This window comes from Schistocerca americana, chromosome 10 (genome assembly GCF_021461395.2).
Source record: "Schistocerca americana isolate TAMUIC-IGC-003095 chromosome 10, iqSchAmer2.1, whole genome shotgun sequence".
Classification (NCBI taxonomy): domain Eukaryota; kingdom Metazoa; phylum Arthropoda; class Insecta; order Orthoptera; family Acrididae; genus Schistocerca; species Schistocerca americana.
This window is the reverse complement of record NC_060128.1, coordinates 198774199-198798864: the sequence shown is the minus strand read 5'-3', so window position 1 is coordinate 198798864 and position 24666 is coordinate 198774199. Positions and strand designations below refer to the sequence as shown.

The following is a 24666-nucleotide window of genomic DNA, read 5'->3' as shown; positions in this document are numbered from 1 at the left end:
AAAATTAACACAAAGACAACAAAAGTATTGACACTAGGAGGAAATAAAAATTATGCTGAATGGAGAAATACTAAAACAGGTGCAAAATTTTAAGTATCTTGGAAGCAGGATAGATACTGACTGGAAGTGCACCACAGAAATTAAAACAAAGATAGCAATGGCAAAAGAGGCATTTTATAAGAAAAGGAGATTTTTCTACAGCAGTCTGGACAGAGAACTCAGGAAGAGACTCATAAAATGTATTGTATGGGGTGTTCTTCTATATGCCACTGAAACATGGACTTTGAGGAAGAAAGACAGAGAAAGGCTCTAGGCTTTTGAGATGTGCATATGGCGGAGGATGGAAAGAATAAGTTGGATGGACAGAGTAAAAAATGAAGAGGTACTGAGAAGGGTGGGAGAGAAGAGACAGTTACTAGAAGTAATAAAAAGAAGAAAAAGAAATTGGATTGGGCATATATTAAGAAAGAATGACAGACTGATAAAAACAGATTTATTAGGTTATGTAGAAGGAAGCAAGGAAGGAAGAGATTTCAGATACTGGATGACGTGATGGACAGTACAACATACAGCAGCCTTAAGAAGGAAGCAATGGATCACAGAAAATAGAGAGGCAAAGGACCTGCTAATATAACAGAAAACGTGGTGGTGGTGGTGATCTAACAGCTGAAAAAGATGCTATAAGATTACCGCTTACAGTGGATGAGATCCTTGTTGATATATTTTATTTCTTAGAGAAGAGAGTCAAAAGAAAAGAACACTTTCAGAAATTTCAGAACTTACACAATAAAGAGGCAAAAAAATTTGAAGCATGTATGTACTTGGTGATAATCTTTAGGCAGATGTTTGGATAGGCTAATGGACCAGTGGGATCCACTTCTTTCTTTAAGGAAGCAAAAATATTATGTAATCAAAAACATTTTCGCGAGCTTGATATCTTTCAGAATGCGTAGAGTTGAAAAACTCGAGGAAAAATTGTTTATGTTCCTTTCCTCAGACTTAAACAAGGCCTTTTGCACTTTCCTTCCTGTGATTATTTCTGTATTTGACAAATGGAATGTTTCCCTTTAGACTTCTTCCCCAAAAGTTCACTTTTTATTAGAACTTCTAATGGATGTGCTAAAGCAGCCCAATACTGCGAAAAGCTCCTCACTGCTTGAAGTTGAGTACAACTTGATTCAACATCAAAGAAGTGAAGATGAGTTAGTTATTGGCATTCAGACTTCAAACATAGTGAATGATCTACAGGACACAGATACATCCCTTTTCTTTTCATCAGTGAGAAACTACTTTTGTACTGCCTGTGACTACATCATCAACAAGTTTCCACTCAAGGATGATGTGGTAAAGCATGCTGAAGTTGCTAGGTTAAACATAATTCAAGGTGCACAGTTTTCTTCTGTTCATTTTTTCTTGGAGAAGTTGCCTATGATATGCAAGGAAGATAATGAAACTACAGGTGAAGTGGCGAATGAGCTTCAGAGCCGATTTGTCTGTTTCTATGGGCTACAAGCACATAAATGGATATTACGCATAGACACAGACAGCAGGTAAGCTACTTTCTATTTTTATCATGAACCATGAATGAATTGGTGAGTTATAAGTTTTCTGCTCATATGATGTCGCAGATTTCTTGTGGCTCCTCCTATTTTTAATCTTTTAAAGCAAATGGAGCATTGTACTTCACTGATATCACACTTCTTATAATACTTCCAGACTAGAGATGGTGCTATTCTGTAATACAACTGATGTCCAATGACACTGTGAGAAACTAGTATACAGAGAAGATGGGGCAAATCTCATACCCTGCAAGTTCGTGTGTACTGTCCAGTAGGTCACCCCACATATTAACAGGTGCATTATTCTCTGAGCAAGACTGTACCAATGCTTACGTGATACATTTGTCACCTCATTTCTGTTGGCATTTCCCATTTTCTATTATAATGCAATATTTCAAAGCAATGGAAAGTTTGCACATAAAAATTACTCTCTTTTGTAAAAAAAATTTTTAAAAACCAAACATTTTAGCACTGATGCTATGGCTAAATTGATATTTCAGTTTTTTTTACCTTGTTATTAGTAAAAAATTTAAAAAAACACCTGTTTTAACCAAGGACAAACAAATACTAAAAAATATTGGTTATTCAAAACTAAAATATCAGTACCAGATTTAACCGGTCGGTTTTTCCCATCCGTAGTGTGTTACTGCTACCACGTATGTGTATATTGCGTTGTTAACTGGGAGGCCCCTTCCAGTGTGTTAAGGCACCAATTGCAAGTCTTCGCAGTCGACACCACTTCAGCGACTGGTGCATCGGTGACAACACGTACGTCCAGAGTGGAGAAAATCCCTGACGTGGGCGGGAATCGTACACGGGGCCCCGTGATCGAGAGCTGGCAAAGCTAACCGTGAGCTGCCGAGGGGTTACGGTTGCCGACGTACTGAAATAAGTCTTTGTGTAAAAGAAAAGGAAACAATATGACACTACGTAAAAGACAGTGTTCGTTAACCGTGTTCGTATTGCCAATACGTAAAATAAGACGACGAGAGCTACGGAATTGTATGAGGCACTACATTTAAGTTTATGCATTCAGGTCATATATTATATAGTCCCGCTTACAGTCCGGAAGACTGAGAAGCAGCAACACTGATATGTGTAAAGTTGGCAAAATGGCCAGGAAAGCTGTGTGTGTGTGTGTGTGTGTGTGCTGGCTGCGTGCCACTCTGTAGTGCACCCACACAGCAGGAACGAACACAGCCGTCTGTCTACATACCTCGGGCCTTCGAGGCCTGGGTGGGGGAGATCTTTAATATGTGTGAAGTCTGTCAGCCAAAAATATGGCATACTGTTATACTTGGGTGCAGATTGTTTGTTAGGTTAGGGATATTTTTGCTAATAATGCGCCATAATCAGATACTATTACTTTGTTACCCTGTTTAAGCTCAATGTGTTTTGGAACTACAACTCCATTTTTGAGGACTACATTTGTACTCAGTAGTGAGCCTGTTGTCATTGTCGTTGTCATTGTTGTTGTGTTGTGTTCAACCCAAAGACTGGTTTGATGCAACTACTTATACTAGTCAGTGCTTTGCAAACTTATCAACTCTGACCGATCACTGCAACATACGTGCAGTTGAACCTGTTACTGTAGTCAAATGTTGGTAACGCTCAACAATTGGCCTCGGGATGTGTCCTGTAACTGATCCCTTCTTTTATTCAGGTTGTACAATAAATCTCTTTTGTCTCCCAGTTTGATTCAGTATTTGCTCATTAGTTATTCTATCCAACCCTCAGTAGTTCAGCATTCTTCAGTACAGTATCACATTTCAAGAGCATCTATTGTCTTCTTGTGTGAACTGTTTATCGTGCACATTTCACACACGTAAGAGATTGCGCTCCGGACAAATACCTTCAGCGTAGACTTCCAAACATTTAAATTTATATTCACTCTTATCAGATTTCTCATTTTCAGAAAACATGTTCTCCCTACTTCCAGACTGCATTTTATATCCTCCCTCTTCGGATAGTGTCAGTTACTTCACTGCCAAAGAGCAGAACTCATAATCTTGCTCCCTCAGCATTGCACAGTTTTACTCGACTACATTTCTTTGCCATTATTTTACTTCTGTTGGTGTTCATCTTATATCCTTATTTTCGAGAGACTGCTCCTCCAAATCCTTTGCTGTCTCTGACACAATTGAAATGTAATCAGCAAACCTCAAAGTTTTGATTTCTCCTCCCTGAACATAAATTCCTTTCCCAAATTACTCCTTTATTTCCTCTACTGCTTACTCACAGTATGTACGGTGTAACACCGAAGTTAGGTTACGACCCTGTCTCTCTACCTCCTGAATTTCTGCTTGCTATTCATATATCCAGTTCCTAATTGCCATTTGGTTTCTACAGAAGTTGTGAATAACCTTACACTTCCTGTATTTCATCCCTGTTGAGAGTGTATTCCAGCCAACACTGTGAAAATCTTTCTCTAAATCTACAAATGCTGTAGTCATAGGTTTGTCTTCTTTCAACCTATGTTTTAAGATAAGCCAAAGCTTCAGTATCGCTATGAGTTCCTAAATTTATCCAGAACCCAAACAGATTTTCCTAAACTTTATGTTCACCAGTTTTTCCTTCCTTTTGTAAATAATTTGCACTGGTATTTTGCAACTGTGAAGTATGAAGCGGACTGTTCAGTAATATGCACATCTGTCAACATCTGCTTTCTTTGGGATTGCGATTGGTATATTCTTCTCGAAGTCTAAGGATATTTGGCCTGTCTCATATAGCTTGCATACTATGTGGAATATTTCTGTTATGAGATTGCTGATAAATTCAGCATTGTCTGTCCGTAAGCTCCAGTTTTGGTATGATTCATTGTCTCTGACTATTATTAAATCTGAGGGAATGTCTTCTACTCCATGTGGGTTTTTTTGGTCTTTCGGTGTTCTATCAAATTCTTCCCGCAGTATCGCATCTCCATTCTTATCTTCGTCGACTTCCTCTGTCTATTCCATAATGTTGTCTTTAAGTTAATTTTCCTTGTATAGCCCTTCCCTTCTTTGCTTACAACTTGCTTACCATCTGAGCTCTTGATATTCATACAGCTGTTTCTCTTTTCTCCAAAAGGCATCTTCACATTTTTGTGACCAGAAGGTCATTTGTGTCCCACACAAAAGTTTCTTTCCCTGAGTTCACAGGGATATGAAAGTCCCACATCTGCGTGGTGCTCCAATCTAGTGGCGAATGTATGTTTGGAGCCAGAGTCGGCTGTGCATTGTGTGCCTTGTGTTTTGGTGGTTTTATGTAATTTTTTTTCTCTCTGGGCAACAGATAAACTCAATGAAGGTATTTATTGTCTTTTTTTACATTGTTTGCTAGAAATTTACAGATTTGTGCATATATTTTCTAAAAAAAAAACACTTTTGAAATTATTTAATGGTTTTCCATACAGCCATTGTATATAGAGAATTTCCTTTGTTCTTATTTTTGTATAAATTTAATATTTATATATTATATTTGGTGATGTAATCATATCCTTACCAAAGGCAGGAAACCAGTTTTTACAATAGTATGCGAAATTTTAATGAATTTGGTCACGAAATGGTTAATTTTCCTACTGGCAGGATCTATTCATCCCCAGTCAAGTCTGCTCGTACAGATTTGTTTTTCTCTTGTAGACATTCCTTCTTTGCCCATTTTGCAACGCCTGTCAATCTCATTTTTTATAAGTTTGTTTCCCATTTGCCTTCTCCACCTAATGTGTTTTATATTTTCTTCTTTCGTCAGTTGAAATTAGCGTACTTACCACATGGTACTGAAGTACTTCTACTAGGTCTTGTTTTTTGCCTGTTTGATCAACTGTTGCCTTCACTTGTATCATCCGTCAGAGCTATTCATTCACCTTCTATGTCTGTGTGTTCATTTGGTCAATATTGATTTTTGTTTAATTGTTTTTCATTTTTATTCTTCGGCCATATTCCACTCATTAGTGTTGAAAGAACACAATGTTAAAACATGAGCCAAACAATATTTTACTGTTAAATACATCTAGAACGAATATTTATTGTAGAACTCCGTGAATAGATGAATGAAAGAGGAATCCTCCAGGTAGAATTTTGCGCTGAACACTATTTAATCTTTGCAGATATATACACTGGGGAGTGATCTGGTGGCAAAAGGTTTCAGATTTATTATATAATGATAAGCAAAGATTGTGAAACCAGATTTTAAACTGTAAGACATCTCCAGGGGCATATGTGGGCTTTGACAATAATTTGATAATGAACCTGCAGATTAAAACTGAAGAAATTGCAGAAAGGTAGGACATTAAGGAGATGGGACCTGTATCAGTTGAAAGAACCAAAAGTTTTTGACAGTTTCAAAGGAGACGCTCGCCAACAATTGACTGCAACAGGGGGAAAGGAATACAGTAGAAGGTGACTGGGGTAACTTTGTGGAAACAACACAGAATCATCTAGGCGGAAAGACGAAGACCCAGTTGAAATACTTCAGTCACACATGATATATTGAATTTAATTGATGAAAGGAGCAAATATACAACACAGTTAGTGGAGCAGATCCCCTCCCTGGGGACACCGTCTTATCGTAGGCACCTTCAATGCTGGGTGGGAGGGTTTGTGTGTTCTGATGAGGTAGAGAGCTGTATGGGGGGCAGCATAGCTACTGGCAGGGTCACCCAAGCTGGAGTGGTCTTGACTGAGGAGCCAGACAAAGTGTCTCCCACACCATAGGGTAGGAGGGACGCTCTAGGTTAGATCGTCAACCCCTCTAGGGGGAGCTAACCCTGAAATCAAAGCCTGGTCCTCCAGCTTGGGGATTGAGTGCAGGGTTTATACCCCTGTCTTGTAAAAAATCTATTCTTACAAATAATTCAACAAGACATGTATAAATTTAATATTTATATATTATATTTGGTGGTGTAATCGTATCCTTACCAAAGGCAGGAAACCAGTTTTTACAATAGTATGCGAAATTTTAATGAATTTGGTCACGAAATGGTTAATTTTCCTACTGTCCTACTGGACAGCCCCTACGTAGAGAAACTATGCTAGGAAACAGGAATATGGATTTATCGGTGCTTAAATTGGGAACGTGGAACGAGTGTACGCTGTTGCAAACACGAGTGTTGAATAGTGTTTCAGAAGAAGTGCTAAGGTATGGAATGGGAGTTGTTGCACTGCAGGAAATCAGTGGAAGGGAACCAGAAATTCTCCATGTACTATTCAGGGAAAGACAAAAGACAAGGGGAGTATGGAGGTGGGTTTATAGTCTCAAAGGGTCAATTATTGCTTTCACCCCATATGATGAAAGAATATGTACTCTGCATATGAAAGGCAAATTTCACAATGTGACCTTCATGAATGTATATGCACAAACGGAAGAATCAGATGAAGACACTGTGGACATCTTCTATGATCAACTACAGGGGGTGTGTGACAGAATACCCAGATATGAATCCAAAATAGTTCTTGGTGACTATAATGCAAAACTGGGAAAGGAAGAGGTGTTCAAAAGTGTGTTTGGGAAGGAAAGTCTGCATGATGAAACTAATAATGATGGTATGAAGGTTGGCTAGTTTGCTTCTGCAAACAAGTTGAAGGCAGTAAGTACCTGTTTTCCAAGGAAAAATATCTACAAAGGGACATGGAAAATACCAGGAACAAATGACACAAACCAAATAGACCATATATTGATATCAAAGAGGTGGGTATCCATTATGGAAAATGTGCACACTTTCTAAGGACCTGATTCTGATTCTGAGCATTACCTAGTAGGAGCCAAAATGAGACAGAAACTTGCCATGGTTGCCAGAGGAAGTGGTACAAGAGTAAAGAAATGGAATGTAGAACAACAGAAAGATAGTACCAGAAAAGATTGAGACTGGAGTTATAAACAAAAGATGGTGGAGATGATACAAAGAATCGAACTCTATTAAAGATGCCATTAGGACAACAGCACTTGAAATACTGGGGGAAGCAAGGAGACGTAGGAATGAAGACTGATATGATGATGAATGTAGACAGGCAATGGAACAGAAAAAGGAGGCTAGACTCAAATGCTTGCGGTGGGATACTACATCAAATCAGGCATTATATAATGAAAAGAGAATAGAGGCAGCAAGGTTATGCAGGAGGGAAAAAAGAGAAGCCATGAAGAGAAAGATAGAGGAGATGGAAGAGCGCTACCACAGGAATGAAAGCAGAAAATTCTACAAGAAAATTAAAGAAGGAACTCAAGAATATAGTAGACCAAAAGTAACAGCTTGTAAGGACAAAGAGGGAAATTTGCTGACAGATAAACAAGATGTTCTGGACAGATGGAGAGAATATTTCAAGGGAATTTTGGAGGGCAATCCTACCAAGAATGAGGATCCACTCTATTACACCGTAGATCCAGAAATAGAAGAATTAACATTAGATGAAGTACGAAAGGTAGTGCATTGTTTAAAAAAATTATAAAGCACCAGGAACTGACGAAATAACTGCAGAGCTGCTAAAAAATGGGGGAACGGATCTTCATAAGCAGATCAAGTTTGTGCGGAATCAGGAAAGAATCCCAGAAGAATGGAATTTAGGTGTAATCCAACCAATACACAAAAAAGGAGACAAGATCTGCTGTTCAAATTACTAAGGAATTACCCTGATGAATGTAACCTACAAGATCTTCTCTAGTATTATCTACAACAGATTAGCACCATATGCAGAAGAGATTCTGGGGATGTATCAGTGTGGATTTTGACCTAATAGATCAACAAGATACCAGATATTTGTGTTGAGGCAAATACATGAAAAGGCATAAGAGTATAACATTGAGCTTAATAACCTCTACGTAGACTTCAAACAGGCCTTTGATTGTCTCTATAGAGCATTGTTTAAAAAAATTATAAAGCACCAGGAATTGACAAAATAACTGCAGAGCTGCTAAAAAATGGGGGAACTGATCTTCATAAGCAGATCAAGTTTGTGCGGAATCAGGAAAGAATCCCAGAAGAATGGAATTTAGGTGTAATCCAACCAATACACAAAAAAGGAGACAAGATCTGCTGTTCAAATTACTAAGGAATTACCCTGATGAATGTAACCTACAAGATCTTCTCTAGTATTATCTACAACAGATTAGCACCATATGCAGAAGAGATTCTGGGGATGTATCAGTGTGGATTTTGACCTAATAGATCAACAAGATACCAGATATTTGTGTTGAGGCAAATACATGAAAAGGCATAAGAGTATAACATTGAGCTTAATAACCTCTACGTAGACTTCAAACAGGCCTTTGATTGTCTCTATAGAGCACAAATGCTAAATGATTTGCTGCTGCTTGGTCTACCATTGAAGTATGTCTCACTTATTCAAGCAAGTGCTGCAGTGCGAGTGTATGGGGAACTGAGCAATTGGTTTAGCATTAGTAAAGGAGTCAGACAAGGGGACACACTCTCTACAACGCTTTTCAATCATACTCTCGAAGCAGCCACGCGGAAGCTTCAGATATCTGGTTACATAGGCGCAAAGTTGACTCAGATATGTGCATATGCTGATGTAGCAATTATTAGTAGAAGAAGGGTATCACTATAGAGGACAATATATGAGCTGAAAGAAGTCACAGGATCTAGAGGCCTTTCTATTAATTAAATAAAGACTAAGTACATGAATTTCACTAGGAAAGAAAATAAAAACTTGGATAGATTAGCAGCAGACAGTTTCAATTTTGAACATGTGCAGAAGTTTGACTATTTGTGCTCCAATATTAACAGCTCAAATTCCATGTCAAATGAAATAAAACTGCGCATCCTAAGTGGTAATAGATGCTTCCACATGTTTAAGAAATTGTTGGCCTCTAGTTTATAAAATAGGCAGCTGAAGCTGCAACTATATAAGGTCATCATCAGTCCAGTTGTAACCTACGGATGTGAAACAGCTAAGGATATTTGAACGTAGAGTGCTGTGTAAGATCTATGGGGCAGTTCAGGATAATAATGGTTTCTGGAGATCTAGAACGAATACTGAGCTAGACCGCCTCATACAAGGAGCTGACATCATAAGAATTATAAAGAGCAGAAGAATAGCCTGGCTTGGGCGTGTCCTCAGGACGGATACTGGAAGAATGACTAAAAAGATTTTTGAATGGAGGCCAACTGGAATAAGACAGAGGGAGGCCACAAAAACGGTGGATAGATGATGTGCGAGGAGATATAAAATCTCTGAGTCCGAGGATGGTGGAAAACCGCACAGGAGAGGGCAGAATGGAGGAAACTTGTTGTAATGCCGTGAGGAGGTGGAGGAAAGTGGAGTAGATAAATGGGAATTCAGACATATAAAAAACAAGGCTGATAGGAAGTGCAAATGGTAAAGCAGAGATGGCTATAGGAGAAATGAAAAGCTGCAGCAGTATGCATGACTGGGAAAGATAGATGCTGCTTATGGAAAAGTTAGAGAGACCTTTGAAGAAAAGAAAAGTAACTGTTTGTATATCAAGAGCTCATATGGAAAACCAGCCCTAAGCAAAGAAGTATATAGAGGCACTATCCAAGGAAAATGAATTTGAAGACAATATTATAGAAAGAGAACAGAAAGTAAATGAAGATGTGATGAGAGTTAAGATACTGTAGGATGGATTTCACAGCTGTTCCACTCTTTGAATAGCTCATGAGAAACGTCGACACCTAAGTCTCCTCGTACATCATCTGATTTCTCTTATTTTATTATAAAAGCCATTTCTCTGTATGTATGTGGGAGTCCACAAAGTACAAAGATTATCCAGAAAGCAGTTTACGTTTTGGTATTTAGAAAAGAGTATAGGAAAAGATTATTTTATTCATTTGAAAGTGATACTTTTCATTACAGTCTCCACACAAATTTGAGCACTTGCAATAGCGGTGAACGAGCTTTGAAATTACATTGTGATAATATTGTGCCTCCTGACATTTAAAACAGTTAGTCACATCCTCCCACAGTTGTATGTTGTCACGAAAGTGTTGCATTGTGATCCACATCTTCGTGGTTGGAAATGTGTGGTGGTCACTGGGTGCGAGGTCTGGAGTGTGTGGCAGATGAGGAAACGCCTCCCACTTGAGAGTATAGATTACTTCTGTGTACAGAGTGAATGAATGTTGCCGTGTGAGAACAAAAATTTTTAAGCTCAACTTTCCTTACACTTATTCTGAATTGCTTTTCTCAAGTTTTCCAATGTAACTGAACAAGAGCTCTGTCACTTTGACGTGGCGGCCTTCTTGAATCTTCATTCGTTTTTGCGACCAGTTCGTCAGTCACAGTGCTTGGTTGTCCACCTCATTCTTCATTGTGAACATTAGTTTGGCCACTTTTAAACCTTACACACCACTGGCACACTCCACATTCAGTGATTACATTGTTTCCATACACCTAACACGTGCCTTTAAATTTCAGTCAGTTTATGTTTTTATCCCCAACCAAAAACTTTATTACTGACCGCACTTCACAACTAGGGTATTTTAAATTGCGCCATATATTTAAAACTTTTATTTTGAAATAAAGGAAAGTGACACAAACCTCATGCCGGTAAGGCTGGATACCGACTGAACGAATAAACACTCGGCACTGGCCCCCGCCATTTTTGCTGCAGGCAAAAATGTAGTCTATTTTCTGGATAGGCTTCGTATTTTCACTTTTGGTGGAGAAAGTTGGTGGTTGAAATTTAGTGAAAAGAACTTGCCGCGACAGTCTTTTCTTTTAATGATAGCCACCCGAACTAGTGCATCATCATCCATAACTCTCTCCCTCCCTCCCTCTCTCTCTCTCTCTCTCTCTCTCTCTCTCTCTTTCATGTCACAATAATAGAAAATGTGCTGTCCTCCTGTGAACTTTTTTGAAGTCCTGCATCAATACTATCTGGTAAGGATCTCATACCACATAGCAATATACAGAAGACGATGGACGTGTATAGTGTTGTCAGTCTCTTTAGTAGATCTGTTGCATTTTCTAAGTGTTCTGCCAAACAAATAGTCTTTGATTCACCTTCCCCACAATATTTGCTGTGTGCTTGTCCCTGTTTAAGTTATTTGTTATTGTAATCCCTACACTAATATCTACATAGATATTCCACAAACCACCATACGGCACATGGCGGAGGGTATCCTATACCACCTAGTCATTTTGTTTCCTGTTCCACCCACAAATAGTGTCTGTATGTCTCCACATGAGCCTTAATTTCTTGTATCTTATCTTCATGATCCTTATATGCAATGTATGTTGGCGACAGTTGAATTGTTCTGCAGTCAGCTTCAGATGCCAAGTCTCTAAATTTTCTCAATAATATTCCTCGTACAGAATGTCACTTTCCTTACAGAGATTTCCATTTGAGTTCCCGAAGCATATCCATAACATTTGTTGTTCAAACCTACCGGTAACAAATCTAGCAGCCCGCCTTTGAGTTGCTTCGATGTCTTTCTTTTAATCCTACCTGGTATGGATCCCAAACTCTCAAACAGTACTCAAGAATAGGTCACACCAGTGTCCTGTATGCAGTTTTCTTTACAAGTGAACCACACTTTCCTAAAATTCTCTCAATAAACCGAAGTCGACCACTTGCATGGCTATCACAGTGCTCACATGCTTGTTCCATTTTGTATTGCTTTTTAATATTACACACAGATATTTAAATAACGTGTCTGTGTCAGGCAGGGCACTACAAATGCTCTATCCAAATATTGTGGGTTTGTTTTTCCTATTTATTTGCATTAATTTATATTTTTGTACATTCTGAGTCAGCTACCTTTCATCACACCAGCTAGAAATTTTGTCTAAGTCATTTTGTACCCTCCTGATGTCACTCAACTCTGACACCTTTCCGTACGCCACAGTATCGTCAGCAAACAGCAACAGATTATTACCCTCCCAGTCCACCAAAACATTTATGTATGCAGAAAATGCTAGTGGTCTGTCACACTTTCTGGGGCACTCCTGATAATACTCGTGTCTCTGGTGAACATTTGCCATTGAGGACAATATACTGGGTTCTCCAACTTAAAAAGTATTCGAGCAATTTGCATAATTGCTCCATGTGCTGGTACCTTTGTTAACAGCCTGTAGTGGGGTACCATGTCCGATGCTTTCCAGAAATGTAGAAATTTTGAATCTGCCTGTTACCCTTCATCCATAGTTTGCAGTGTTGAGAGAAAATGGCAAGCTGAGTTGTGCATGAGTGATGCTTTCTAGAACTGTGCTGATTCTTGGACATAAGCTTCACAGTCACAAGAAAATTTATTATATTTGAAGTGGAAATATGTTCAAGGACCTAGGTATTTAGCTGAATCAACTGACTTTAAATTTGTGAGGTTTATCATGGAACTGAGAGTTAATGGTTTATTTATTTATTTTTTTTCTCTGGTACTCTTGTGAAGGACCTTACGTTTTATTGTTTATCATCAGTTACCACTGTTTACGCTGTGCAGGTGTCGTGTCTAAATAATACTGCAGTTGGATTTGATCTTCTGATGACTTTACTGTTCAGTAAACAACAGCATTGTCGGCAGACAATTTGAGAAGCCTGCTTGTATTATCTCCTAAACCATTTTTATAGGTCCAGAATTGCAGAGGGCCCAAGACCACCTTGGGTGACCCCAGATATCTCGATAGCTTGAAGAAAGGCAAACATTATTGATTAGAATATCTGGTGTCTGAGAATAGAAGTTGAAATATTTGCAGGTAGGGAAATTTGGTGGCGGAAGGATGAGAAACTCTGGTAAATGACAGACTCGACAACAAAGTAGAATAGGAAACTACTCTCAAATGTGGTGCTAACACACTGACTGTGTTGTCAATCGTAAGTGCCACAAGAGACAGAGACCCGCCAAGGGGCGAGAGTAATGCTGGTCCGTCGCCTGAAGCAGACCGAGTGCAGAATATCTACCAGCACTGGGAGCAGCGCTTATAAAGGCACGCATTATGCGCCTCCCACATGATGCTGCACTGTTCTCCAGACTTCTGTTCCTCCCAGGAGCTTCTTTACAGCTGGTCACGTAGTCTCCTGCCTCGTAGCATCTCTGCTGGCATTGAGCTACCCTTCTGCGTGCACACATTGTGCAACATTGCAGTTCTAACTACTCACTCTTAAGTGACTCCCACGACTCGTTCGCAACTACTCTCTGAAATTCTGAAGGTAGCAAGGATTAAACACTATGAGTGTAAGATCATCTCTAACTGTGCAGAAACCAAACTGTAGTCATAAGAATCAAATGATACGAAAGGGGATCAGTTGTTAAGAAGGGACTGGAACAGGTGTGTAGGTTTCACCCAATGCTATTCAATTTATATGTCAATTGAGCAATAAAGGGGAACACGAGAAATTTGGAAAGGCAGTTAAAGTTCAGTTAGAATAAATAAAACTTTGAAATATGATGATGACATTGTAATTCTGCCAGAGATGGCAAGTGTCTTTAGAGAGCAGTTGAACAGAATGGATAGTGTGTTGTGAAGAGATTATAAAGTGATCATCAACAAAAGTAAAGCAAGGGTAATGGACTGTAGTTGAATAAAATTGGGTAGATGCTGAGGGATTAGATCGGGAAATGAGAACCGAGAAGTATAAGGGCTGTCGAAAGAAAACAAGCCGGGAAGAAAACAGTAAGTAAACTGTTTATTATTTCAGAAGTAATCACCATAACTAAATGGGAATATTGAGAAACCTCACCTGTCCATTTTTTGACAAAAGAGATTGGGCTAAGATTCATCATCATCATTTAAGACTGATTATGCCTTTCAGCGTTCAGTCTGGAGCATAGCCCCCCTTATAAAATTCCTCCATGATCCCCTATTCAGTGCTAACATTGGTGCCTCTTCTGATGTTAAACCTATTACTTCAAAATCATTCTTAACCGAATCCAGGTACCTTCTCCTTGGTCTGCCCCGACTCCTCCTACCCTCTACTGCTGAACCCATGAGTCTCTTGGGTAACCTTGCTTCTCCCATGCATGTAACATGACCCCACCATCTAAGCCTGTTCACCCTGACTGCTACATCTATAGAGTTCATTCCCAGTTTTTCTTTGATTTCCTCATTGTGGACACCCTCCTGCCATGGTTCCCATCTACTAGTACCTGCAATCATACTAGCTACTTTCATATCCGTAACCTCAACCTTGTTGATAAGGTAACCTGAATCCACCCAGCTTTCGCTCCCATACAACAAAGTTGGTCGAAAGATTGAACGGTGCACAGATAACTTAGTCTTGGTACTGACTTCCTTCTTGCAGAAGAGAGTAGATCGTAGCTGAGCGCTCACTGCATTAGCCTTGCTACACCTCGCTTCCAGTTCTTTCACTATGTTGCCATCCTGTGAGAATATGCATCCTAAGTACTTGAGACCGTCCACCTGTTCTAACTTTGTTCCTCCTATTTGGCACTCAATCCGTTTATATTTCTTTCCCACTGACATTACTTTCGTTTTGGAGATGCTAATCTTCATACCATAGTCCTTACATTTCTGATCTAGCTCTGAAATATTACTCTGCAAACTTTCAATCGAATCTGCCATCACAACTAAGTCATCCGCATATGCAAGACTGCTTATTTTGTGTTCACATATCTTAATCTCACCCAGCCAGTCTATTGTTTTCAACATATGATCCATAAATAATATGAACAACAGTGGAGACAGGTTGTAGCATTGTCTTACCCCTGAAACTACTCTGAACCATGAACTCAGTTTACCGTCAACTTTTACCGTCAACTCTAACTGCTGCCTGACTATCCATGTAAAGACCTTTAATTGCTTGCAAAAGTTTGCCTCCTATTCCATAATCTCGTAGAACAGACAATAACTTCCTCTTAGGAACCCGGTCATATGCCTTTTCTAGATCTATAAAGCATAGATACAATTCCCTGTTCCACTCATAACACTTCTCCATTATTTGCCGTAAGCTAAAGATCTGGTCCTGACAACCTCTAAGAGGCCTAAACCCGCACTGATTTTCATCCAATTGCTCCTCAACTAATACTCACACTTTCCTTTCAACAATACCTGAGAAGATTTTACCCACAATGCTGATTAAAGAGATACCTCTGTAGTTGTTACAATCTTTTCTGTTTCCATGTTTAAAGATTGGTGTGATTACTGCTTTTGTCCAGTCTGATGGAACCTGTCCCGACTCCCAGGCCATTTCAATTATCCTGTGTAGCCATTTAAGACCTGACATTCCACTGTACTTGATGAGTTCCAACTTAATTTCATCCACCCCAGCTGCTTTATTGCACTGCAATCTATTGACCATTTTCTCCACTTCCTCAAACGTGATCCTATTTCCATCATCATTCCTATCCCATTCTACCTCGAAATCTGAAACATTACTGATCGTATTTTCACCTACATTTGAGCAACTCTTCAAAATATTCCCTCCATCTGCCCAAGGCATCCACAGGATTCACCAGCAGTTTTCCTGACCTGTCCAAAATACTTGTCATTTCCTTCTTACCTCCCTTTCGAAGACTGCTAATTACACTCCAGAATGGTTTTCCAGCAGCTTGACCCAATGTCTCCAATCTGAGCTAAGATTTTGTACTTAAAATGTATTGGCTGGCCGTGATAGAGAGAAACCCTTTTCTGTGTTTCTATACAGTCGTCGTATCACCTAAACTGAAGAGAAACTCAATATACACAAAAGGTATGGGATTTCTCAAAATTTTAAGTTGCCAGTACTGTTGACTATCAGTGTTATTGAATTTATCCCACTGTGAGACAAGACGGTTAGTGCCGTCGTGGGAAATTTTTGCGATTGCCTACATAACCACAATTGTACCCGAGTGTGGTGCATCCTTTCTTCCAAAGCACATTGATGGCTACAAATGTCTTTCTTCAGGGTTCCAAAAATATGGGAAGAAAATGGGATCATATGGATGCTGCGTAAGGGCTTCCCAGTGAAACTTCTGCAGCGTAGTCGAAACGACCACGGCAACTTGTTAACCAGTCCACGAAGGGGTGCACGGCTGGGTACAGTCGGGGTTCTGAAGGCGAGCACAAACATTATTCTGTGAAGGCATTGACTGTCTTGTATCACAGTGGGATAAATGTGCTAACAGTTACAGTGATTGCTTTTGAAATAGTAAGTAGTTTACTTTTTTTCATCCATCTCATTTCCATGTGACTGCCTCTTAGAAGATTACTTTTGCTATTTGGGTAGTAAAATAACTAATGACGCCAAAGTAGAGAATATATAAAATGGAGACTAGCTATAGCAAGGAAAGCATTTATGAAAAAGAGGGAATTTGTTAATATCAATAAAAATTTAAGTGTAGGGAAGTCTCTCTTGAAGACAGACAAAAATGTGGAAACACCGTTACCATTATCTTCGTAATACTCTGTGGGAAACCCGTTGGCATGCGAAACAGTTTAGATTTTTCTCTGTATGGATAAATACTGGTCCTGTATGGTGTTGTAGGGAATCTTATACTATTCTTCCTGGAAAATAGTGGCAGGTACGAGTAACAATGATGGAGGTGGATAGTGATCGTGCACACTTCAAAGTAGACTGCAAAGGTTCAAGAATATTGAGATCAATTCATCCTCGTGCCCAGAAAACCGGTCCCGGACAACGCAAGCTGTGTGAACGGCACCGTGTCGTCTTGGAACACGTAGTCACCATTGGGGAACGTACATTCTCCTATGGAATAGACATGATGCAGTACTGTGAACTTTTAATGGGGTCCACAGAACTGCTGCGCAAATCGTCACCGATCCACCATGCCGTGTTTCACTCTCGGTACGTAATGTCAGCCAGAAGTTAGAAATAGTATCAGACGAGACTCACTGACCAAATTACTTTCTTCAATTGCTCCATAATTCAGATTTTATTGCTCTGACACCACATTTTCCTGTTACGGGCTTTTGCATCACCTTGATGGTTTTGGAATTCCAGCTTGCCCTGCAATTCCCTGGTTATGGAGCTCCATTCGTGTTATGGTGCAGGCAGGACTTGCAAGTCAGGCTTCCAGTTCTGCAGTGACTTTTGAAACTGTCATCCTTTTATTTTTTGTTACAGGCCTCTTCCGTCACAGTCACGCGACACGTGCTTTCGAATGCATTGTGACTTAGCGGATGATGTTTTCCTGCTTTCCCTGTACTCGGTATAGATCTTCAATACAGTACCTCTTGAAACATCGAACACTTTGACTGGCTCGGTTACAGAACTGCTCAAGATACGATCACCAACAATTTGCCCACGTTCGATTTCACTTAGCTTCGACACGATACTATCACACTACACAGAATGCAAAATGTTGAGAACATTGTACAGGTGCTGTTCGTGGTCAAATATGACAGCACTACGTGCAGTTTTGACTAGCATCTGCATTTACATTTGAGCACACATTTCTCACTGTGTTTCCTTATTTTTGACCGACCCGTATACTGATCGGTGTTCTCATTCCCCACCTTCTTAGCCGAGGTCACTAAGGTACACCTGCAGGGCAGGGCTATCCTTTGAAGTAGTGGGTTGGAATCCTGTGGTGGAGCAACTGCCGGTGTTTTGTCAGTTCAGGAGGAAGTTGTGGTCTCGTATTTAACTTTATTTAATCAGGTAGACAAAACAGCAGTGGGCCTAGCTGTTACCCGAACTGAAACTAAGTTTATTGTGGGTTATCTCTCCTTGCCATTCTAGTAAAGCCAGGCAGTAATCTTGAAGAGTAGTAAGTGAACCTTACTGGTTCTTTCTGAGACACACTCTCTTGAGGAATTAGTGACCCAAATATTTTACGTCATTTGGCTTCCAGTTGCTTTGCGTCGGAAACCTATCTGCTTGTTCATTACCACCAGTTCCTGAGTGAACAGCTACCAGTGCAAGTTTACCTTGCCGCTTTCTCCTAACCTCACCGGGGTTTCGTCGTATTCTGCGACGACCTTCGATCTCGTCGCGGGGCCCGATGAAGTTTTCGGAACTACTCGTACGCTTTAACGAATGTAGAGACCACGACTCGTATAGCACCTTTGCCGATTCTCCTCTCTGTGCACTCTGAGTGTAAATATATTTGCCCAAAATACTGCAAAGTGAGATCGTGCCCTCTGGTCTAGGCTGCACCTCGTGTACCCAGGCCCCAGCAGTATTGTTGTTTGTTTTTCCACTGCTTCCTGCCGGCAGCTTTATGCCGAACGATTTGTCGAAGCAGCTGAAAACTATTATGTAGTTGGTCTGCATTTCCTGTACCGTTCCTGTATTTACTGCATTCTGGATATCGTAACTGTATGTGTTATGGTTAGGCAGGCTAATCTCTGCACCTTTCTGAGCTCCTTAGCAGCCACTTCATTCCACTGTACTGTAGCCCCGTAAATTATTATAGTTTATGTTATGGAGACACACATCCAGTGTGCGCTCCTGGGGTTTACACCCCAGGTTTTACTAAAGGCTCTGCTAGTGCTGGTGGCGTATAGTTCCTGTTTGCTAAACTCTGCTCCCTTGTTGTGGATTAAATCCCAAATGTTCCACAATGTCACACAAAGTGAGGGCACGCGACGCTCTCAGTGGCGGTTTGTCCGTCGCATGGAGCCGTTTAGCTCGGAGGCCCCGTCGGTGATATTCGAGATGAGAGGCCTCGTGTCAGCACGGTGTTTTGAACCTCTCCTCTCTCTCGTAGTCATAAAACACAAATGTGGTGCTACACTAAATGCATCCTACCTTCAGTCACTCGCACACGGCAGACACAGTTAAGAGACGACTCTCGTATGGTGCTTGGGAAAGGTCCGCTGTGCGTAGAGGAACATAGGCCCTTTTCCGATTAAGCAGCTGAAGTTACGTTTCTGGGTCTCCCAGCGGACATTACTATATAACTTTACTTTTTCTGGTGTTAAATAATAACAGATATCATTGTGCCCATGTAAATATTAAGCTAACAGTAGGAGAAAAATCATTGCTACTCAAAGCAATTGAAGGAGTAACAGCTCCCTATCCCTATTCTCCAATGAAGTAGCTGGCCTCTTAATTTGGGTATGATACTTATGGTGTGAAGTGGTGTAAATGTGATTTAAATATGCAAAATGAATGATAGCCAGATGTTAATGTGGTGTACAGAAACGACTTGCTACTTAAGTGTTCTTATTTTCTCTCTCTCTCTCTCTCTCTCTCTCTCTCTCTCTCTCTCTCTCTCTCTCTCTCGCTCTCGTGTGTGTGTGTGTGTGTGTGTGTGTGTGTGTGTGTGTGTGTGTGTGTGTGTCTGTTGTGTTGTGTTGTGTTGTAACACCTCCGTTTTTATCCTGACCTGATCTGATCGAATAGCAGCCCAATATTTATTATTAACATGACCGTGAACCTAATGGGGCTGGTAATCGGAATTGACTGCTACGGAAGTTGTTACTTTCCAGTTCGTCCTGTGCAATACAATAATACTGAATGTATGGTAATAAGAAACACCAACACAGTTTTACTAATTACAAACTTATATTCTGCTCAAAACCCAAAAAGGAGAGCCACTGCCTTCGTCATACATATCTAATTGCGGCTAATCTCAGCACAGGCTTTCTTCATTTTCCATTATTGTCACACGCTAATCCATCACTGCATCCAACACTGCAATCCAAGGTTAGGCCGGCGCGGTAGACGCGAAACCAAATATCGGCACTAGTAACGTCACTGATCACTTTCCCGGTATTAATTTATTATTTAGGTGTCTAACCACGGCGATTGTGACATCCTTCTCGGTTAAAGACCCTGTATTTCAATAATGGCGTACACACACACACACACACACACACACACACACACACACACACACACACACCTTTCCCGCCAACCACTCTGGCGCACCACGACACTCGCTCTCTCAACACGTCACAATCGATTGTTCGCCCTATCGACCTGTGCCGAGTGCAAAGTTATAGTAAGGGCCTACAAACCCCTTCCAGTGTCTGTGTGTGTGTTTTTTTAAAGTAGATTTGCTGTAGAAAATTGTTTTCGGTCTAGCTTGTTACATTAAATACGTAGGTGCAGCTCTCAGCTCTTTCGGTCCATTACTTTCCTGATGACGGCAGCTCGAAGTTTTTTAGGGATTTAATGTGACGAGCTCACAGGGAGCAGTGTATGCATCTTTTCTCAAATGTTCATATAATTTTGGCATAAAACTTTCAAGATACTAGTGTGTCCTTGAAGTTGCAATACATCAATATGGCAAAACGTTTTTGCGTTCTAAAAACATTGATTCTGTAAATATCTGTTTATACTGTTTACAGAAATTAGAGAAGAATGTTATTTTTGGCAATAACTCAATAACGCGGAATTTGTGAATTGATTTATCTCGGAAAGCTTTGAATCCGAAAGTGCTCCAAATACAGAAGGGTAACGATTACCTGGTTATTCGTTTTTGTTTCTCTCTCCATTCCCATCCCTGCCCCTCCAGTAGTAGTGAAATGTCGCAGAGGCTGTCAGTGGAAACCCGATAACTCCAAAAGCCTCGAGATAAGACAGTGCTGTCGGTCATTTTCAGTTGTTTCTCATGTTACCACTGTGCCACCCCCACTCCCAAACCAACCACTTGCCTTGGAGGTGCCAGGCAGCGTGCACTGTCCTCTTTCAGCTAATTTGTGATATTTGCACCAAATTTGGTTGACATTGCTCCACACATTCCACACTTGTAATGGACACATCTGTCCGTTTCCACCACCACCTATGGGTCAGTTGTCGCCAGTAGCGTTATCGTTCAGTGTAGTACCGGTGAATACTGTCGATATGACACTAATGTTTTCGACAACTGTTAATGTTGCCCCCTTCCACCTAATCCCCCATCCTCAGCAAATCTCCCGGGACAAAATACCATCGAAGCTGGCATTGGTCGGCCTAGTAACACTATAACTATAGATCTGATGATAATGTTTGTCACTTCCAATATTTTTAGCACTTCACCGCCTCCCAGTTCTGCACTATGATTGCTAGTGGTACAAGGAGCACCTATCATTCAACCTCCACTCCCAGTAATTTTTTGTTGTTGTGGAAGACAGGCCATATTTGTACCAAGTTTGATTGACACATTCCTCCTGGCATTTCAGAGCTACTTAAGTCAGTGTGAAACTGCAAAAATACATGAGCGTGCACACATGGGCACATGCAAAACTGTTTGAGGATGAACCACTTAACATGTGTCATCAGATGGGCATGCAACTAGACAGAATTCCCGCACTCACTTCTGTGGAAGTATGTAACATACTCAGTACCACTTGTCTCTGGTATTGGATTGGAAAAGGAGAACCAGTTGCATGTTGCCTGGCCACCGTCCTACCCTGATCTGATGCTTCTTTCTTGTTCTTGTATAAATAATAATATACTTTTTTGAGTCATATAAAAAGCCTCATGTATGTGACATCTATTCCTAATGTAGAAACACTTCTTGCCAGCATATCTGCACCATCTGATGAGATCGCTTGGTGCTCAATGTTCTGATTAGAGTGCAACAGAAATTTCTGCGAAGATATTATGCTTGTATTGAATGTAGTCATTAGAACACCTTCTGTAATGCACTACATTGCTGAGTGAACTGTGCATTGCTTTGCTATTCTTAAGGCACAGGTGCATTGATTATCCTTTTATCTTATATTTCCAAGCTCGCACTTTACTTCCAACATCAGAAATTCATATTCCACAGTTGTCGTATTTTCACTCTTCTGTTAGCTCCTTCATTTTGTATGCATCCTTTTCGTTTGCCCTGTATATGAGTAAATTAAGAAACTGAGGCTAGCTGTAATTAATAAATATAATGAATTTCTAATGGGGAAGGGAGTTCTTACGGCCCGCAGAATGTGCTCCCTTTAACTGAGCTTAGGATAGCAAAGTTTAATGCCATTCTCTACGACTCCTTTCGCTCAGCACAGGTCCATCGTACTTGTTTCAGATCCCCCGAAGCGAGGTAGCTCAATGGCGGAAGTTCTGCGTCGCATCTACTCGCAGCACGGCATGCGTGGGCTGTTCGCAGGACTCACGCCGCGCCTCGTCAAGGTGGCACCGGCGTGTGCAATCATGATCTCGAGCTTCGAGTACGGCAAGAGCTTCTTCCGCAGGTACAACGAGCGTCGAACGCCACAGCGGCGAATGCCGCAGCGGCATGCCGGGCAATACCGGACGATGGTATCTGCCCCCGCACCCGGCGTGCATGCCAGGAATGGGGCGATGGAGGCGCCGGCGTGGCAGAGCCGCCGGTCAGATGAATAGGATGGGGGAGGTTTCTGGCTGAGTCGGAAATTGTCAGCAGGCCGGTAGTGGTTTGATCCCTCAGTCTGCCCTCAAAAGTGCGTGCCGGGCAAATTTTTTATCCCCTTGAGAGTACGAGTTGAATGCTGCATATTTCTATATTTTTGGGAAATTTTTTGTTCTCTTAAGTATGGCAGGTCACAGTGAAGTCACTTCATGTAAAAGCTAGATGATTTATTTCTATACCCATCAGAATAAATAATTTGTGATGCAAATATTTTTCTTTTATTCTGTTACTAGCTCTTGTTTATTTCATTATTTGCCCCCTCTGGGATGGTTTCCAAGTTTTCTCATACTTCTATTGTCTTCACCTCCAGTATAAATAGAAACGGCTTTAAAGTGTATGATATTAGAAAATTATTTTAAATTCTGAATGAAAATAATATTGAGGCAGTGAAATCCACGAGATGCCTCAATTAGTATTGGAATTTCTTGTAATTTCCTTCCTCTTAAATATTGTGCAGACTGTCAGGGGACTAGGAAATAGGATTTCGGTGTGAAAGAAAGCAAAAATGAACACAACACAGTAAGGGAGAATACACTAGAGGTGTGCAAAAATGAAAGAAACATTTCAGTGAAATTTTTTTTAGAAATATAGAAAATTGGAGTACAGTGAGACTTGAGTGCAAGTGGGAAGAGAGTAAATCTTGTCAGTTTAGAATTTGGTACAGTATTGACGGCATTATTTCTTCCTTACAGGAAATTTCATGCACGTATAGGTTTAAATGTCGATTGCCACGCAATTGGGTACTTTTGGGTCGAATGATTCTGGCAGACTGATGTGAGCACAAAGTGGTGGATGGGCAGGACGTGGCAGCAGTGACCAGGGTCCCACTGCAAGTAACTGGAGAGATCTGCCACAGGCTACTCGGGCGAGACTCGAGCCGGCACTCCCGTACTGACCTGGTGATATTTGTTTTAAGCTGTAACAGTTGCACGCAGGGATTCCCTATATTTCTGTGCTCGGCATGTGACACCCTTAGTTACCACTAATAATAGTTTTCACTACATAAAGGGTAACATACTGGTGGATGGGTCAGCTAGCAATGTTTTCCCCAAAGGATTTCCTGTTTAGATTTATGCTCTGTTAATGGATTTTATAGATTTTTATGATATTATGTGTAGTAATGTGGCAACAGATGTTTGTTAACCACTTTAAAATGTAGTGTATATTCTGAAATGCAGTGATGTGATGGTGCACTGTAGCTGATATGTCTTGCAGAGCTTATATTTGTGGTTTCATTTGGGCATTTGTCCCATAAAGGGAGAAATGGTGGCACGGCACTTCCTGTGCCTGTAGATTTAAAGTCTGATGTCAATGTAGAATTAAAAGGAGGAGAGGAAGCAAGAAGAATAAGAAAAAGCAACAGCAAAATTGGTTATTTTATTTCAAATTGACCTATAAAATTGTTTTAAATGTCGATCACAGGAGTCTTATTAGTGTTGAGCAAGGTGAAGCTCGCACTGGCAGATGTGTGTTGCTCTATTAACTGCAAGATAATTTACTGTTTGTGAGAATGTTATGTTAAATCATTAAGAGTTGTGACTGGAGATCCACTTGCATCACAATATCCAACTTGTGCATCACAAATGCTGACTTTTAAATTTTATGTGTGGGATTTAATTACCCAAGAAGACTGTTGAGAAGGGCATGTTACATGTACACAGTAATAATGTATGAATAAAGGACTGTGAAAATGGTATTGTGAGTGGATTCAGGAAGTATTTGGTCTGAAATTGCTTTGTCAGAATCAATGGAACTGTTTTTTGTGCTTCCTTTATCATGTACTGCCAGCAAGGGGAAAAGTGCACTTATTCTCTGTGTGTGTGTGTGGGGGGGGGGGGGGGAGAGAGAGAGAGAGAGAGAGAGAGAGAGAGAGAGAGAGAGAGAGAGAGAAGGAAAAGTGCATAACCCACAAATTTTTAAAAAAATCTGTTAATTAAAAAGGCC

The 24666-nt window shown here is 40.5% G+C and overlaps 1 protein-coding gene across 2 annotated transcripts in view; it reads left to right on the top strand.

Moving 5' to 3' along the window:
- Positions 1-24418, top strand: part of LOC124552468 (solute carrier family 25 member 40-like) — an 84643-nt gene extending 60225 nt beyond the window's left edge. For both annotated transcript variants that reach the window (XM_047126743.1, XM_047126742.1), the window contains one exon: positions 22360-24418. In XM_047126743.1, the coding sequence (XP_046982699.1) occupies positions 22360-22676 (317 nt within the window). In that variant the 3' untranslated portion in view covers positions 22677-24418. The remainder of the gene's footprint in view (positions 1-22359) is intronic.
- Positions 24419-24666: the final 248 nt, after the last annotated feature.